At 36.3% G+C, this 15,114-nt stretch overlaps 2 protein-coding genes across 2 annotated transcripts; both read left to right on the forward strand.

Annotated features, from left to right (window-relative positions):
• The first annotated feature begins 1,273 nt into the window (after positions 1-1,273).
• Positions 1,274-3,391, forward strand: LOC132548832 (heat shock protein 70 B2-like). The gene has a single exon (XM_060212727.1). It carries the CDS (start codon positions 1,418-1,420, stop codon positions 3,356-3,358), a length of 1,941 nt encoding a protein of 646 aa, XP_060068710.1. The 5' UTR covers positions 1,274-1,417; the 3' UTR covers positions 3,359-3,391.
• A 4,938-nt stretch (positions 3,392-8,329) lies between these two features.
• LOC132548828 (heat shock protein 70 B2-like) lies at positions 8,330-10,803 on the forward strand. The gene has a single exon (XM_060212722.1). The coding sequence runs from the start codon at positions 8,467-8,469 to the stop codon at positions 10,405-10,407; it is 1,941 nt and encodes a 646-aa protein (XP_060068705.1). The 5' UTR covers positions 8,330-8,466; the 3' UTR covers positions 10,408-10,803.
• The last annotated feature ends 4,311 nt before the right edge of the window (positions 10,804-15,114 follow it).

Genomic DNA, 15,114 nt, shown 5'->3' on the forward strand with positions numbered 1-15,114 from the left:
CAATTTTGAGGCTAAGTGGTCTCCCCTTGACATTTAAGTCGGGTCATCTTCTTTTAATATCCAGAATACAGAATAATCCCTCCTGACAACCTTTTCATAGTCTCATGAGTCTGATACGTATACCCTGTTTCAAACTTACTAAGATTTCTTTATGCATATAATATTAGTAAAAAAAGCCCTTATATATAACACTGAGTTTTTTTCCCTTTTTTTTTCTTTGTTATTCTTGTCATGTATCTATCTGTGTCTATATATATATATATAACTATATATGTTTGTAAATCACATCTACATATGAGTTATTTTTAACATTTCATGTGACTATCAGTAGGTAATTTGCCAGTAATTATAATGATATAATATTCTACATGAATTGATACCTGATATTGAGTTTAAGATTTTTTGCAGACCATGCATACCACTCGTACTTGTTTCTTTGATATATTAAATGTAATATTTGTCTCTGTCTAAAACCTAGCAGGAAGCCTGGACCTGTTGGGTGTTTATGTATGCAGGTATGTTTTGTTTTGTGGTGTCAATGACAAAAAGACATTATTTGACATTATACCTCATGAATCAATTACAAATTAAGGAAACCTCACGTATTTTATCTTTTGATCATAACTACTGTCTCAAGTGTCAATATTATGGTATTATACGATAAACGTGCAGATTTGCATCCTTAGGGTGCCTAATCACAAAGCTAACCTGAATTGACTCGGGAAGTTTCTAGATTAATCGGTCGTTCTAGAACGTTTTCGATTATTTACAAATGACACATATATCAATTTATTAAATTTTAATTTAATTAATTATTCTTTGATGAAAACTAAGACGTTAAAAACAGCTTAATGTCCCTTTCATAATTTTAAGCACCAAAATGAACTGCTTGTATGCAGATGTAATATGTCTGACATTAATATGTTAATATGTTTATACAAGTATCATATGGAAATATTCATTGACATATACGATGTATATACTAAACATTAATTACGTAAACTAATCTTCAATGAATTGAAATTGACTACGTTTAGAAAAACTTCTTTTTGTCAGATTACTTTAATATACTTTAATGTTTCTGCGAAACGTATGATGTAGTATGCCCCCTTGAGGTGCCTCATAACAAGGCTGACCTAAATTCATTCGGGAAGTTTCTAGACCAATCGAATCACTGGAACGCTCTCGATTATCTAGATCATTCAAGAAAGTATAGTAGGGTATATAAACACGGTGCACACAAGCTGTGATCAGAATCAGAAAAGAAGTTCGACAGTTCTACTTGGAATACACACACAGCGGACTTAATACACGGTAGTGTGTATATATATCCAGCCTTTAGCGAGCGAGGGAGTGATCGACACGCAATACCTAAACAACAATAACTCTACTTTCGATTTGACATTTGAAGACGAATATGGCAGGCTCACGTAAATCTCCAGCTATTGGAATTGACCTCGGCACAACATATTCCTGTGTCGGAGTATTCCAACATGGGAAGGTGGAGATTATTGCCAACGACCAGGGAAACAGGACCACGCCTAGTTACGTGGCCTTTACGGACACGGAGAGACTGATCGGAGACGCTGCCAAGGGCCAAGTAGCAATGAACCCACAGAACACTATCTTTGATGCAAAACGTCTAATTGGTCGGAAATACGATGACCATAATGTCCAGTCGGACATGAAACACTGGCCATTTACGGTGGTCAGTAGCTCCGGTAAACCAAAGATTCAGGTGAACAGCAAATGCGACACCAAGCAGTTTACACCAGAGGAAATCAGCTCCATGGTGCTTACTAAAATGAAGGAGACGGCTGAAGCTTTCCTTGGTGAAAAGGTCAAGGATGCTGTGATCACTGTACCAGCCTACTTCAATGACTCCCAGAGACAGGCGACAAAGGACGCTGGGATCATCGCCGGACTGAACGTCCTGCGAATTGTCAATGAACCAACGGCTGCTGCGCTGGCCTATGGACTAGACAAGAACCTCAAAGACGAGAAAAATGTCCTCATCTTTGATTTGGGAGGAGGAACATTTGATGTGTCCATTTTGACGATCGACGAAGGATCGATATTCGAGGTTAAAGCTACTGCTGGTGACACACATTTAGGTGGAGAAGATTTCGACAACAGAGTTGTGAACCATTTCGTACAGGAGTTTAAACGGAAATATGGAAAAGACTTGAGTAAGAACAGCAGGGCTTTACGAAGGCTTCGCACCGCATGTGAACGTGCCAAACGAACCCTTTCGAGCAGCAGCGAAGCAAGTATAGAAATCGACTCTCTGTTTGAGGGAATCGATTTCTACAGTAAACTCACCAGAGCTAGATTTGAGGACTTGTGTTCTGATCTTTTCCGTGCTACTCTAGAGCCTGTGGAAAAGGCACTTCGTGATGCTAAGATGGACAAATCGAAAATCCACGAGATTGTCTTAGTTGGCGGATCTACACGTATACCAAAGATCCAAAAGATGCTCGAAGATTTCATGAACGGAAAACAGCTCAACAAATCTATCAATCCTGACGAAGCTGTAGCGTATGGTGCTGCAGTTCAAGCTGCCGTTCTTACCGGCGACAGCAGTGACGTCATCAAGGACGTCCTTCTGGTGGACGTGGCTCCACTGTCCCTCGGAATAGAAACAGCTGGAGGTGTGATGACCAAACTGATCGAAAGGAACACTAGAATTCCCACGAAAACATCTCAAACGTTTACTACGTATTCTGATAACCAGCCCGGTGTCAGTATCCAGGTGTTCGAGGGAGAACGAGTCATGACAAAGGACAATAATCAACTGGGAAGGTTTGAACTAAACGGCATCCCACCTGCACCCAGAGGTGTTCCACAAATCGAGGTCCAATTCGACATCGATGCTAATGGAATCCTCAATGTGTCGGCTGAGGATAAAAGTACTGGGAAATCCAACAAAATCACCATCACAAACGACAGGGGACGTTTGAGTAAAGAAGACATTGAGAAAATGGTAGCCGACGCAGAAAAATACAAAGATGAGGACGAGAAACAGAGGAAAAGAGTTTCTGCCAGAAATCAGCTGGAGAACTACATTTTCAGTGTCAAACAGGCGATGGAAAATGTTGGTGACAAACTTTCATCAGAGGAAAAATCCACTGTGTGTCAGGGATGTGAGGACAATTTGAAGTGGTTGGACAGTAACACTATGGCGGACGTGGAGGAATACGAATATAAACTAAAGGAATTTCAAAAACTGTGTTCACCTATCATGACGAAACTTCACGGGAGTTCACCACAGTCAAATGGCGGGGCACCCAGTGGAGGTTGTGGTAGAGAAGCACAAGGAGGGTCAAGTACTGGCCCGACGGTAGAGGAAGTGTACTGATCATTTTGATATTGCTAGTCATTGTAAATTGGAAAGGACAATCTACCATGTATTTGATTTTTATATGTGTGTTTTACATATACAACGAGGACATATGTGATAGTTTAATTTTAATGGTATTCTATGTGCAATTAAATTGTGATGTACAGTCAACAAATGTTGATAGATCTTGTTTGAATGAATCATACTCTGTTTAAGCAGTTATTTTTGTCGTTTTTATATTGTTATTAAATAAAATTGTTAAAATAAGTATTAGGTTTTTCTTGTTTTTCTATATTGCATTTAATTTCTTATACAACTGAGTCCTATTTAATTCGATATGAAATAAAAAAAAAAAACAACATCTTATTCTATTACAAACATAGGAAGGGAAACGCCGGAGTAACGTGGTGTGAATAAGTAAAAAAATACACACATTGAAATCAACCAGTCGGCCATTCATCCAGCGTTTCATCTCTAGGACTCTATAAATTAGCCAATGAGCGTCTTAGATTATGTTTCATCTAATTGCAATCCTTATTTAAATTCATATTTGGTAAAAAAGTGTGCTCTGTTGAGGTTTTCAATTGATAATAGACGAGAGATGAAAGAGGTTCTAAGAAGTATTTGATTTCATGAAAATGTAAAGTTTTAATATTTTTCAATATTTGTGAGCGGACTTAGACAGGTGTAAAACAAACACCAAGAATATACCAGCATGACAACATAATTATAATTCAAAATCTACTTCCATTAAACTAGGGCAAAATATGAACAAAATAAATATTTTTAACGGAGACTTAAAAGACTGAGACTGAAAAAGCACAAGGAGAATAAGGCCAGGTGTTCCAGAGGAGTAAGTGTCTAGTAAACCTTGGTCAATCCAATTAAATAAAGTTACATTCTCAAATGAGAACTAGGTATACAACAACGGAACCAACAGGCAAACTAACGAGCATCAAACACGTCCAGCTTCAGGTCGCATGTAGAAATAGAATATTTCTCCATGAGATCACTATGGTGATCTGAAAACTTCTCCCCCTCTCCCTTATTTTCATTAACCTACATCTTTTGAACCCCTGTGTTATGAGTTTGTCAGAAATCGAAAAACTCACAATTCAAATCATCTCGTTTATTATACAACTTGATGGAAAGCTGTCCATGTTGATTTCGTAGTAGGAAAAGATCGAGATAAGCAGCCCAAGAGTCTGTGTATCTTTGCTTTCCAGTTATGGTGGATACATACGATTGACGTAGTCTATAGATTTCTTGTTATTTAAAGTCAAGACGTCGTCAATATATCCGAAGGTGAAATGAAAGACTTTGCAAGGTCCTTTTTTACCCGTGTTGTCGGAGTATTTCCCTTAAAGTATTTGTTACTTTCACTTATAATTTTTTTTGATACAAAATCTATATCTATAGCCGGTCGAGGTCTTTGTGATGTGTGCTTTAGTGGATATTGATATTTTCCACTTGTGTTGATCTGATAGGAATTGACGCTAGTTGTTTCATCACGTAGATGAATCATACAATAGCTCATAATTAGGATTTTTCTTTCATAAGAACGAAGTTGTTCAAGACTTGTTGATTTATGCACAACTTGTCCATGTATGTAAACTGATAATTGACTAGATTTACACAGATCCGGTCCTAAAGGTTAACATTGTCTTAGAAATGAACTCGTTTATGACTACAGCTTGTGTTTTTTTGTAATTTGTGAAGAATAGCTAACTCGAGTGAAAGATATTCCATATACCACTCACTGTGTAACCTCTATATGTTCCTACTCGGAATGGTCCATGCTCATCAGAACACTAGTATCTCGACTGTTTTTCTCCTTTGATGTTAGCGTGATTGGGTAAGACACTTTACTTTCATTTTTTTTTTTTTTTTTTTGAGGACATGCGACAGAAATTTCGTATGTTTTTTTTAGAGATGTAGTGACTATCTTCAACAAGGAGACCACATCATAAAATTACCCAACCTGTTTAAGAGGCGATCAATCCAATAAAACAAAATTCAACACGAAGACCCCGCCTCCATAACACCATAGCTGTTCACGAGGCGATAAAACCTCCAAATTAAACTACAAGTAAACTCCGCCTCAAAATGAACATGACTAATGATATGGCTAAAAACTGAAAAAAGAAAAATGAAAATACAACTAGAGTTATACTACCAACGTCTAGACGAAGAGGGCGAAAACATATTCGTATTTTTTTCAATATTTTCATACGAGTAACACATATAACAAATCTTTAATTTAATTAATTATTCTTTGATGAGACCCAAGACGTCCCTTTCATAATTTAAGCACGAAAATGAACTAGACGTTGGTAATATAATTCTAGTCTAATCTATTAAAACCAGGACAACCAGTGACCTACGCTCGGTTATGACCGGATTGCTAGGAATGTGGTCTAGAAGAAGGCTAACTTTGATAGGGAAAATCACCGTAGTGAAAACTTAAGCACTCCCTTTACTCAATATTTTATTTTACACGTTATCTAGTCCTTCTGCAGACTTGATACAAAATATCAATTCAATTTTGCATAGATTTATTTGGGATTACAAACCTGATAAAATAAAACGAAATACACTTATTATGGGATATGAGGAAGGGGGGCTTTAAATGATTCATATAGAAAGTTTCCTGAAATATCTAAAGATTAAATGGGTTAAACGATTTCATGTGGGCAATGGAGACTGGCAAACATTAGCAAAATCAAAATTTAAATAACTTGGAGGAGATAGGCTTTGGAATTTAAATAAGCAGAAAATAAAGGAAATAGCAAGTGTAATTACAAATAAATTTTGGAAAGATGTTCTTCTATCCTGGAGTGAATTGAAAAGTGATGATCATCAGTCTGATATTTTAAATTATGTCACCATAAAGCATTTTAAAAATATTTAAATTATGACGAAAAGGGATTTAAAACAATTAGGGATTTTCTAGATGAAAATTTACTATTTTTACCATTTAATCAAATAAAAGAAGTCTGTCATAATCTAAATTTTCTGCAATATTTTGCCTTCATTAATAAAATACCAAAGGAAACAACTGAATCCATACGAATCACAGATAACAATGATGGAGATCTAGAGACACATCTACACAAGCTACTAACTAGAACAGACCATAAATACATTTACCACTCCGTGTTACAAAAGCAAAAATACTACCCTGCATCTAAACAAAGAGAAATGGAAAAGAGATCTGGGCATAAATAATGAAAATACCTTAAACTGGGGAAAAATATATACACTGTAGTGTTTGTTTTTAAAACATGTCCAGATACAAAAACTACAAAATTTTCAATTTAAACTCTTACATAGAATTTTAACCACAAATAAATTTCCATACAGAATTAAAATTGTAAGAGGTGAAAATTGTACTTTCTGTGAAAAAGAACAAGAATCTTTAACACACCTCTTTTATCAATGTGAAAACGTATATACATTATGGGAAGATTTAAAACAGTGGTTAAACAACATGCAAAAAATATCGCAATTTATGAATGGGACATAAAGGGAATTTTAATTTATTATAATGATTTTATTTTGATTAATCACTTGATATTAATAACAAAATAGTATATATACACTTGTCGCTTTAGGAATGTAAAACCATCCTTCCCATGGCTTAAATCTGTAATCTCTGTACAGTAGGAAGTTGAACGGAAAATTGCCTTTGAAAACAAATCTTTTATCAATTTTGAGGCTAAGTGGTCTCCCCTTGACATTTAAGTCGGGTCATCTTCTTTTAATATCCAGAATACAGAATAATCCCTCCTGACAACCTTTTCATAGTCTCATGAGTCTTATACGTATACCCTGTTTCAAACTTACTAAGATTTCTTTATGCATATAATATTAGTAAAAAAAGCCCTTATATATAACACTGAGTTTTTTTCCCTTTTTTTTCTTTGTTATTCTTGTCATGTATCTATCTGTGTCTATATATATATATAACTATATATGTTTGTAAATCACATCTACATATGAGTTATTTTTAACATTTCATGTGACTATCAGTAGGTAATTTGCCAGTAATTATAATGATATAATATTCTACATGAATTGATACCTGATATTGAGCTTAAGATTTTTTGCAGACCATGCATACCACTCGTACTTGTTTCTTTGATATATTAAATGTAATATTTGTCTCTGTCTAAAACCTAGCAGGAAGCCTGGACCTGTTGGGTGTTTATGTATGCAGGTATGTTTTGTTTTGTGGTGTCAATGACAAAAAGACATTATTTGACATTATACCTCATGAATCAATTACAAATTAAGGAAACCTCACGTATTTTATCTTTTGATCATAACTACTGTCTCAAGTGTCAATATTATGGTATTATACGATAAACGTGCAGATTTGCATCCTTAGGGTGCCTAATCACAAAGCTAACCTGAATTGACTCGGGAAGTTTCTAGATTAATCGGTCGTTCTAGAACGTTTTCGATTATTTACAAATGACACATATATCAATTTATTAAATTTTAATTTAATTAATTATTCTTTGATGAAAACTAAGACGTTAAAAACAGCTTAATGTCCCTTTCATAATTTTAAGCACCAAAATGAACTGCTTGTATGCAGATGTAATATGTCTGACATTAATATGTTAATATGTTTATACAAGTATCATATGGAAATATTCATTGACATATACGATGTATATACTAAACATTAATTACGTAAACTAATCTTCAATGAATTGAAATTGACTACGTTTAGAAAAACTTCTTTTTGTCAGATTACTTTAATATACTTTAATGTTTCTGCGAAACGTATGATGTAGTATGCCCCCTTGAGGTGCCTCATAACAAGGCTGACCTAAATTCATTCGGGAAGTTTCTAGACCAATCGAATCACTGGAACGCTCTCGATTATCTAGATCATTCAAGAAAGTATACTATAGTAGGGTATATAAACATGGTGCACACAAGCTGTGATCAGAATCAGAAAAGAAGTTAGACACTTCTACTTGGAATACACACACAGCGGACTTAATACACGGTAGTGTGTATATATATCCAGCCTTTAGCGAGCGAGGGAGTGATCGACACGCAATACCTAAACAACAATAACTCTACTTTCGATTTGACATTTGAAGACGAATATGGCAGGCTCACGTAAATCTCCAGCTATTGGAATTGACCTCGGCACCACATATTCCTGTGTCGGAGTATTCCAACATGGGAAGGTGGAGATTATTGCCAACGACCAGGGAAACAGGACCACGCCTAGTTACGTGGCCTTTACGGACACGGAGAGACTGATCGGAGACGCTGCCAAGGGCCAAGTAGCAATGAACCCACAGAACACTATCTTTGATGCAAAACGTCTAATTGGTCGGAAATACGATGACCATAATGTCCAGTCGGACATGAAACACTGGCCATTTACGGTGGTCAGTAGCTCCGGTAAACCAAAGATTCAGGTGAACAGCAAATGCGACACCAAGCAGTTTACACCAGAGGAAATCAGCTCCATGGTGCTTACTAAAATGAAGGAGACGGCTGAAGCTTTCCTTGGTGAAAAGGTCAAGGATGCCGTGATCACTGTACCAGCCTACTTCAATGACTCCCAGAGACAGGCGACAAAGGACGCTGGGATCATCGCCGGACTGAACGTCCTGCGAATTGTCAATGAACCAACGGCTGCTGCGCTGGCCTATGGACTAGACAAGAACCTCAAAGACGAGAAAAATGTCCTCATCTTTGATTTGGGAGGAGGAACATTTGATGTGTCCATTTTGACGATCGACGAAGGATCGATATTCGAGGTTAAAGCTACTGCTGGTGACACACATTTAGGTGGAGAAGATTTCGACAACAGAGTTGTGAACCATTTCGTACAGGAGTTTAAACGGAAATATGGAAAAGACTTGAGTAAGAACAGCAGGGCTTTACGAAGGCTTCGCACCGCATGTGAACGTGCCAAACGAACCCTTTCGAGCAGCAGCGAAGCAAGTATAGAAATCGACTCTCTGTTTGAGGGAATCGATTTCTACAGTAAACTCACCAGAGCTAGATTTGAGGACTTATGTTCTGATCTTTTCCGTGCTACTCTAGAGCCTGTGGAAAAGGCACTTCGTGATGCTAAGATGGACAAATCGAAAATCCACGAGATTGTCTTAGTTGGCGGATCTACACGTATACCAAAGATCCAAAAGATGCTCGAAGATTTCATGAACGGAAAACAGCTCAACAAATCCATCAATCCTGACGAAGCTGTAGCGTATGGTGCTGCAGTTCAAGCTGCCGTTCTTACCGGCGACAGCAGTGACGTCATCAAGGACGTCCTTCTGGTGGACGTGGCTCCACTGTCCCTCGGAATAGAAACAGCTGGAGGTGTGATGACCAAACTGATCGAAAGGAACACTAGAATTCCCACGAAAACATCTCAAACGTTTACTACGTATTCTGATAACCAGCCCGGTGTCAGTATCCAGGTGTTCGAGGGAGAACGAGTCATGACAAAGGACAATAATCAACTGGGAAGGTTTGAACTAAACGGCATCCCACCTGCACCCAGAGGTGTTCCACAGATCGAGGTCCAATTCGACATCGATGCTAATGGAATCCTCAATGTGTCGGCTGAGGATAAAAGTACTGGGAAATCCAATAAAATCACCATCACAAACGACAGGGGACGTTTGAGTAAAGAAGACATTGAGAAAATGGTAGCCGACGCAGAAAAATACAAAGACGAGGACGAGAAACAGAGGAAAAGAGTTTCTGCCAGAAATCAGCTGGAGAACTACATTTTCAGTGTCAAACAGGCGATGGAAAATGTTGGTGACAAACTTTCATCAGAGGAAAAATCCACTGTGTGTCAGGGATGTGAGGACAATTTGAAGTGGTTGGACAGTAACACTATGGCGGACGTGGAGGAATACGAATATAAACTAAAGGAATTTCAAAAACTGTGTTCACCTATCATGACGAAACTTCACGGGAGTTCACCACAGTCAAATGGCGGGGCACCCAGTGGAGGTTGTGGTAGAGAAGCACAAGGAGGGTCAAGTACTGGCCCGACGGTAGAGGAAGTGTACTGATCATTTTGAGATTGGTGTTGTTTTTCCGAATTGACAACTGCATTATTAATTTGCAATTTATTTGTAGAGATAAACAATATAGTATAAAATAGTATACATTGATGATGAAATCCGTGAGTAATTCACATTTAATACGGGTGTTTACTTTTACTGTTTACATTTACTGACATGACACTCATTTCCAACACCATGTTCTGTCTTGGAATAGATTCTTTAAGTGCATTGTATAATCTAGGACTTGAGGTGTGTCAAGTGTCCGTGTTATGGTCGGGCCGTATAATTGCAATTATCCGAACAATTATTAAACGTGTTCATGTTTTTTTGGGCATTGTTAAATGTATTATGAATTTGTATGGTATTTTTTATACTTTCTTTATAAATAAATATGAGAAATTACATTGTATGTATTTGTTTGATTGTGATACGAGTCCTAGGTCCGTGAAACCATTTTCAGGCTCAAGCAGCCTGGAATCTACCCTGATCTTAACGTTGTAAATAGTTTCAAAGAAAAAACATTAAACGCTGAAAATGATATCTCAGTCTTTTGCCTTAGCTTTAAACCATTAGAAATATTTATCCAGATATTAAGATTCATCACCGACAGTATTTGAGTCCGAGCACCGTGAGTTTCATTAATACTTACTTATATTATACACCCTATGTCGAAATAGATTTTAAGAAATAGTGACAGGTTGGTTAAGGCACAGCCAGTGTTGTTTCACATACAAATGTACCAATCATGACGTTTAGCCCATAATAAATTGGTTATCGATTGACTAAGGTTCGTGTGACAGTTCCAAATATTACAACATATTCAAATTTATTAGACTGTGTTTGTTTATTTCGATGACAAATTAATGATGTTCATTAGAATGATCACACATATATATATAGTTTACATCTACTGAAAAACATTAGTTAAGATGTTTTGCATCAAGTACCATTAATTAAGCTGTCCATAATAAGAACAATTGGCCAGTTCTCCCCATATTAACCCATGCCAGAAAGTCTACTAGAACGGACTTTTGTAACACTTTCATTTAATACTATCTAGGTTCTATCGTCATAAATAAGGCCGTATCAATGAGTAACCTGGAAGATATTACATCACATGTCTGTTCTGTCTTATCCATCAGTAATTCTGAGATGTACCTTTATCATCATGTAATCTATCCAACTGGTCACACTCTTATCTTCCCCACTAACATATAAGCTGGTGTATATTTTAGTGTTTGGCAGTTCCCCGACCGGTGTACACAAAATCTATCCGATCGCTAATGAAACTACTTGATCCAACGTTGCTGGTTTCGTCGGACTTCAAAGAAAGTACTACACTTTGTTAACTTCCTGCAATGCCACACGTTAACTTCATTTTCATTTCAAATACAATTGCAAAATATAAGACAGAATATTTAGTCTCCCTGTTGTTCTAGATTATATCTACAACGTTATAGGCCTATACCAAAGACATAGAATGCGTATGGAAACCGGACATGTGTAAGTCTAACAATCATATGCTAATAAGGAATGACGCACATCCTGGATCTGCGTCGCAATAGTACTTCAAATTCATGCATCCAGTATAAACGCACAAATGATCCGGGTCGTCCATTTTTAACGAATTTAATTTCTCAGTCGATTATTGTGGTCGATTAGAGCAGATAATAAACCCTTTATTAAACCCAAAATCAAGGAACATTAATACAACATATATCGAACATATTCAGTAATGGAATATGGTGTATATCGTTGTAAACTTCTTATTTTATAAATGTCGACGAAAGTGTCGCTGGGAGTTGTGGCGTGCTCCTGTAATCCAGCTACCTGGAGGCTTGGTGTGGTGGACTGTTTGAGGGCGGGGGTCCTGCTTTCAGGTGCTCTATGTCGATCGGGCGTCCGCGCTAAGTTCGGCATCAATATGGCGACATCGGGGGAGCCCAGTGTCACCAGGTTGTCTAAGGAGGGACGAAACGGCCCAGGGTGGAAACACAGCAGGCAAAAGTCCCCGTGTCAAATAGTAGTGGGATCGCGCCCGTGAATAGGCATCGGTTAGTAGCCCGTCCAACATAGTGGGACCCATTCCTTTTTCTTTTTTTTTCTTTCCTCGAACATGTTTCTAATAATTTCCACTCCTTCAATTTCAAATATTCAATTTTTGTTGTTAACCAAAATGTATATAAATAATATTCGCATATAAATAATTATCTACCCAACAATGAACATCTAAATTGGTTTTTGCATTGTTTGATTAAAAATATGCAAATATGCCCGCAAAATATTTACATTTCATAAGCATGTTACTGTCTTATTCTAACTTGATTTAAACATTGTAGTTGTCCTGTAAATAGATGATGAACTGATGCTGTTTTTATTGACGAAATGACAGTCATGAGCAGGATGTTCCATCATAATTCACATCACTCAATTTATATAGCAATATCATGTAATTGTGTATTTCATATATCACTTTTTTTCACCAACTTTTTAACAGAATTTGTAATATGCTGTGGATATGATCATAAAAAGGTTAAATTATTTAGAATCTAAATTGAAATTTTGAATGTTGCCAAATCAAAAACTTTTATCAATTGTAACACAACCAAAATATGCATTCCTATTAGGAAGAAGGCAAAATGTCATACAATAGAACACAAGACCAACTGAATTTCATATAGCCTTGATTTCAATATGACTAGCTGTAATACCTATACTGCTTGGCAAGAGGGATCTCTTTCGCTCCATCGACTGAGTATGCATGTGTATACCCAATGAGCTAGAGGTCCTGTGTTTGTTTCCAAATGAAGGCAGGAATTGAAAGAAATAAGATGACCTTTAGAGATCTGTTACATTATTTAAATTTTTTTTGTTTGTTGGGTTTATCACCTCAAGCCAGGATTATTTTGAGGTGCGGTCTCCCTGTAGTAGCTGGTCAGGTTAATATATTGAACAATATACAGCAGGCCTGTCACATGGAATCTACAGTAATTAAGTGTCTAGTCCAAGCACACAACCACATCAGCACAACCAGTCAAATTCTCAGCTTCCTGAGAAAGACATGCAAACTACCACTTTATAATAGGGATCATCGAACCACGTAACCTCGGTTCTTCACTCAAGGTTAAGAAAGACAAAGCTCTACCTGACTGAGTTATCACAGCCTGATATGACCTTAACCTCACACCTACCAGTCACTTGAAATTATAGCACTGTAAATTTATCAAAAACTTGGTACTTGTCAATATATAGAAAAAGGTAGTGACATATCATAGAGCATTATGTGTCCTAAATTTGAGAAAGATTGTTCCATTTACTTTATGAGAAAGAGTGATGACAGCTACTATTAATACACCATGATTTAATATCTATAAAAATCTGTGTAATATCTTATCAACATTGAACACTGCATGTAACATCAGAAAATGTTCCATAAAAATCCTTTTCTGATTCACTGCCCAACAGTTTGTACTGTGGCAAAGTTATTGCAGATGGATGTCAACTTAATATAACAGCACTATGAATACTTCTAACCTTTAGTACAATATTGGTACATAATTACAGTGACTTATTTTTACCTCTGGACACCTAGCTAGCCGTCAGAAATACCATTATCTGTAGAAAATGATAAACATCTCTACAACTACAAACCCATTTAATTGATGAGATGTATGTGTGATAAATGGAAGGAAATTAAGACACAGCAATTGTATACACTGGACAGTTTTAATGGTTCAGGGGAAACTGATTACTGCTCCCCCAAAAACAACATTTGTGGCCATAAAATTTTAACAGAGGGCAATATCTCAGTAATCAAGGGTTGCAGGCCCGATTTTGATACATTACAAATCGTCATAGCATGGCCAATGTATACATCATATTTCATTATCTTAGTTTAAAAGCAAGCAAAGTTATGCTCAAGACACAAAATTTTAGCAAAGAACAATAACTCTGTCATTACTGTGGTCAAAGTTCTGCTCTGGATGATGAAAGGCTTGATGGAATGACATATGGACATTCCAGCTCCCCTGAAAATTTAATGGAACACAAAAAAAGAAAATAAAACTCCCCAAAAAACAAGACAAAAATGATTAAATGTTTATATAGTTTTTATTTATTTTTTTTTCTATTTTTCAATGAGCAATCCACTCGTATAACAAAATAATTTACTCAAAAGAGTTCTTCTGTAAAAATATTCAACAAGAGGAAATAGATCATCAAACTCCTCAGAAATGGAATTCTGATAAGTGCAAATAATTTATTTAATACATGATATTTAAATTAAAAAGAAAAATATATTTAATTTAATCCATACAACAAAATGGTGCAGTATTAATTGTTAGTAGCGGACGGCATGGGCATTATAAATGTTAATCATATTAACTTCTGTATACATTATAAAATCATGGATGGAATGTTTAACAGAAAATAAACAGAAGAATTGAATGCCAGATAAAATAAATAAATATCTTGTTTTTCAAAAATTAAATATCACAGGCGTAAATGAAATCCGCTGATTGTCCGAGGATATCCTTATGAAGTTTAGTAATTACTCTTTAACAATTTCTTAAAAAAATAAAAACAGTAAAGTAACATATATCAATATATTGACCTTGTAAGCCGTGACTATTATAAGGTAGTATACAAATCAGAAACTGCCAAGTAACGAGTACAAATATTTGGACGGATTTTTTCTTCATACAACTACTGAAG

The sequence above is a fragment of the Ylistrum balloti genome, unplaced genomic scaffold, assembly GCF_031769215.1.
Source record: "Ylistrum balloti isolate Yb309-2 unplaced genomic scaffold, AGI_CSIRO_Ybal_v1 Utg370028, whole genome shotgun sequence".
In the NCBI taxonomy this organism is placed as follows: domain Eukaryota; kingdom Metazoa; phylum Mollusca; class Bivalvia; order Pectinida; family Pectinidae; genus Ylistrum; species Ylistrum balloti.

What these genes read in the sequence shown, in the direction of transcription:
- LOC132548828 (XM_060212722.1), top strand. Translation starts at nt 8,467, where the DNA reads ATGGCAGGCTCACGTAAATCTCCAGCTATTGGAATTGACCTCGGCACC.
- LOC132548832 (XM_060212727.1), top strand. Translation starts at nt 1,418, where the DNA reads ATGGCAGGCTCACGTAAATCTCCAGCTATTGGAATTGACCTCGGCACA.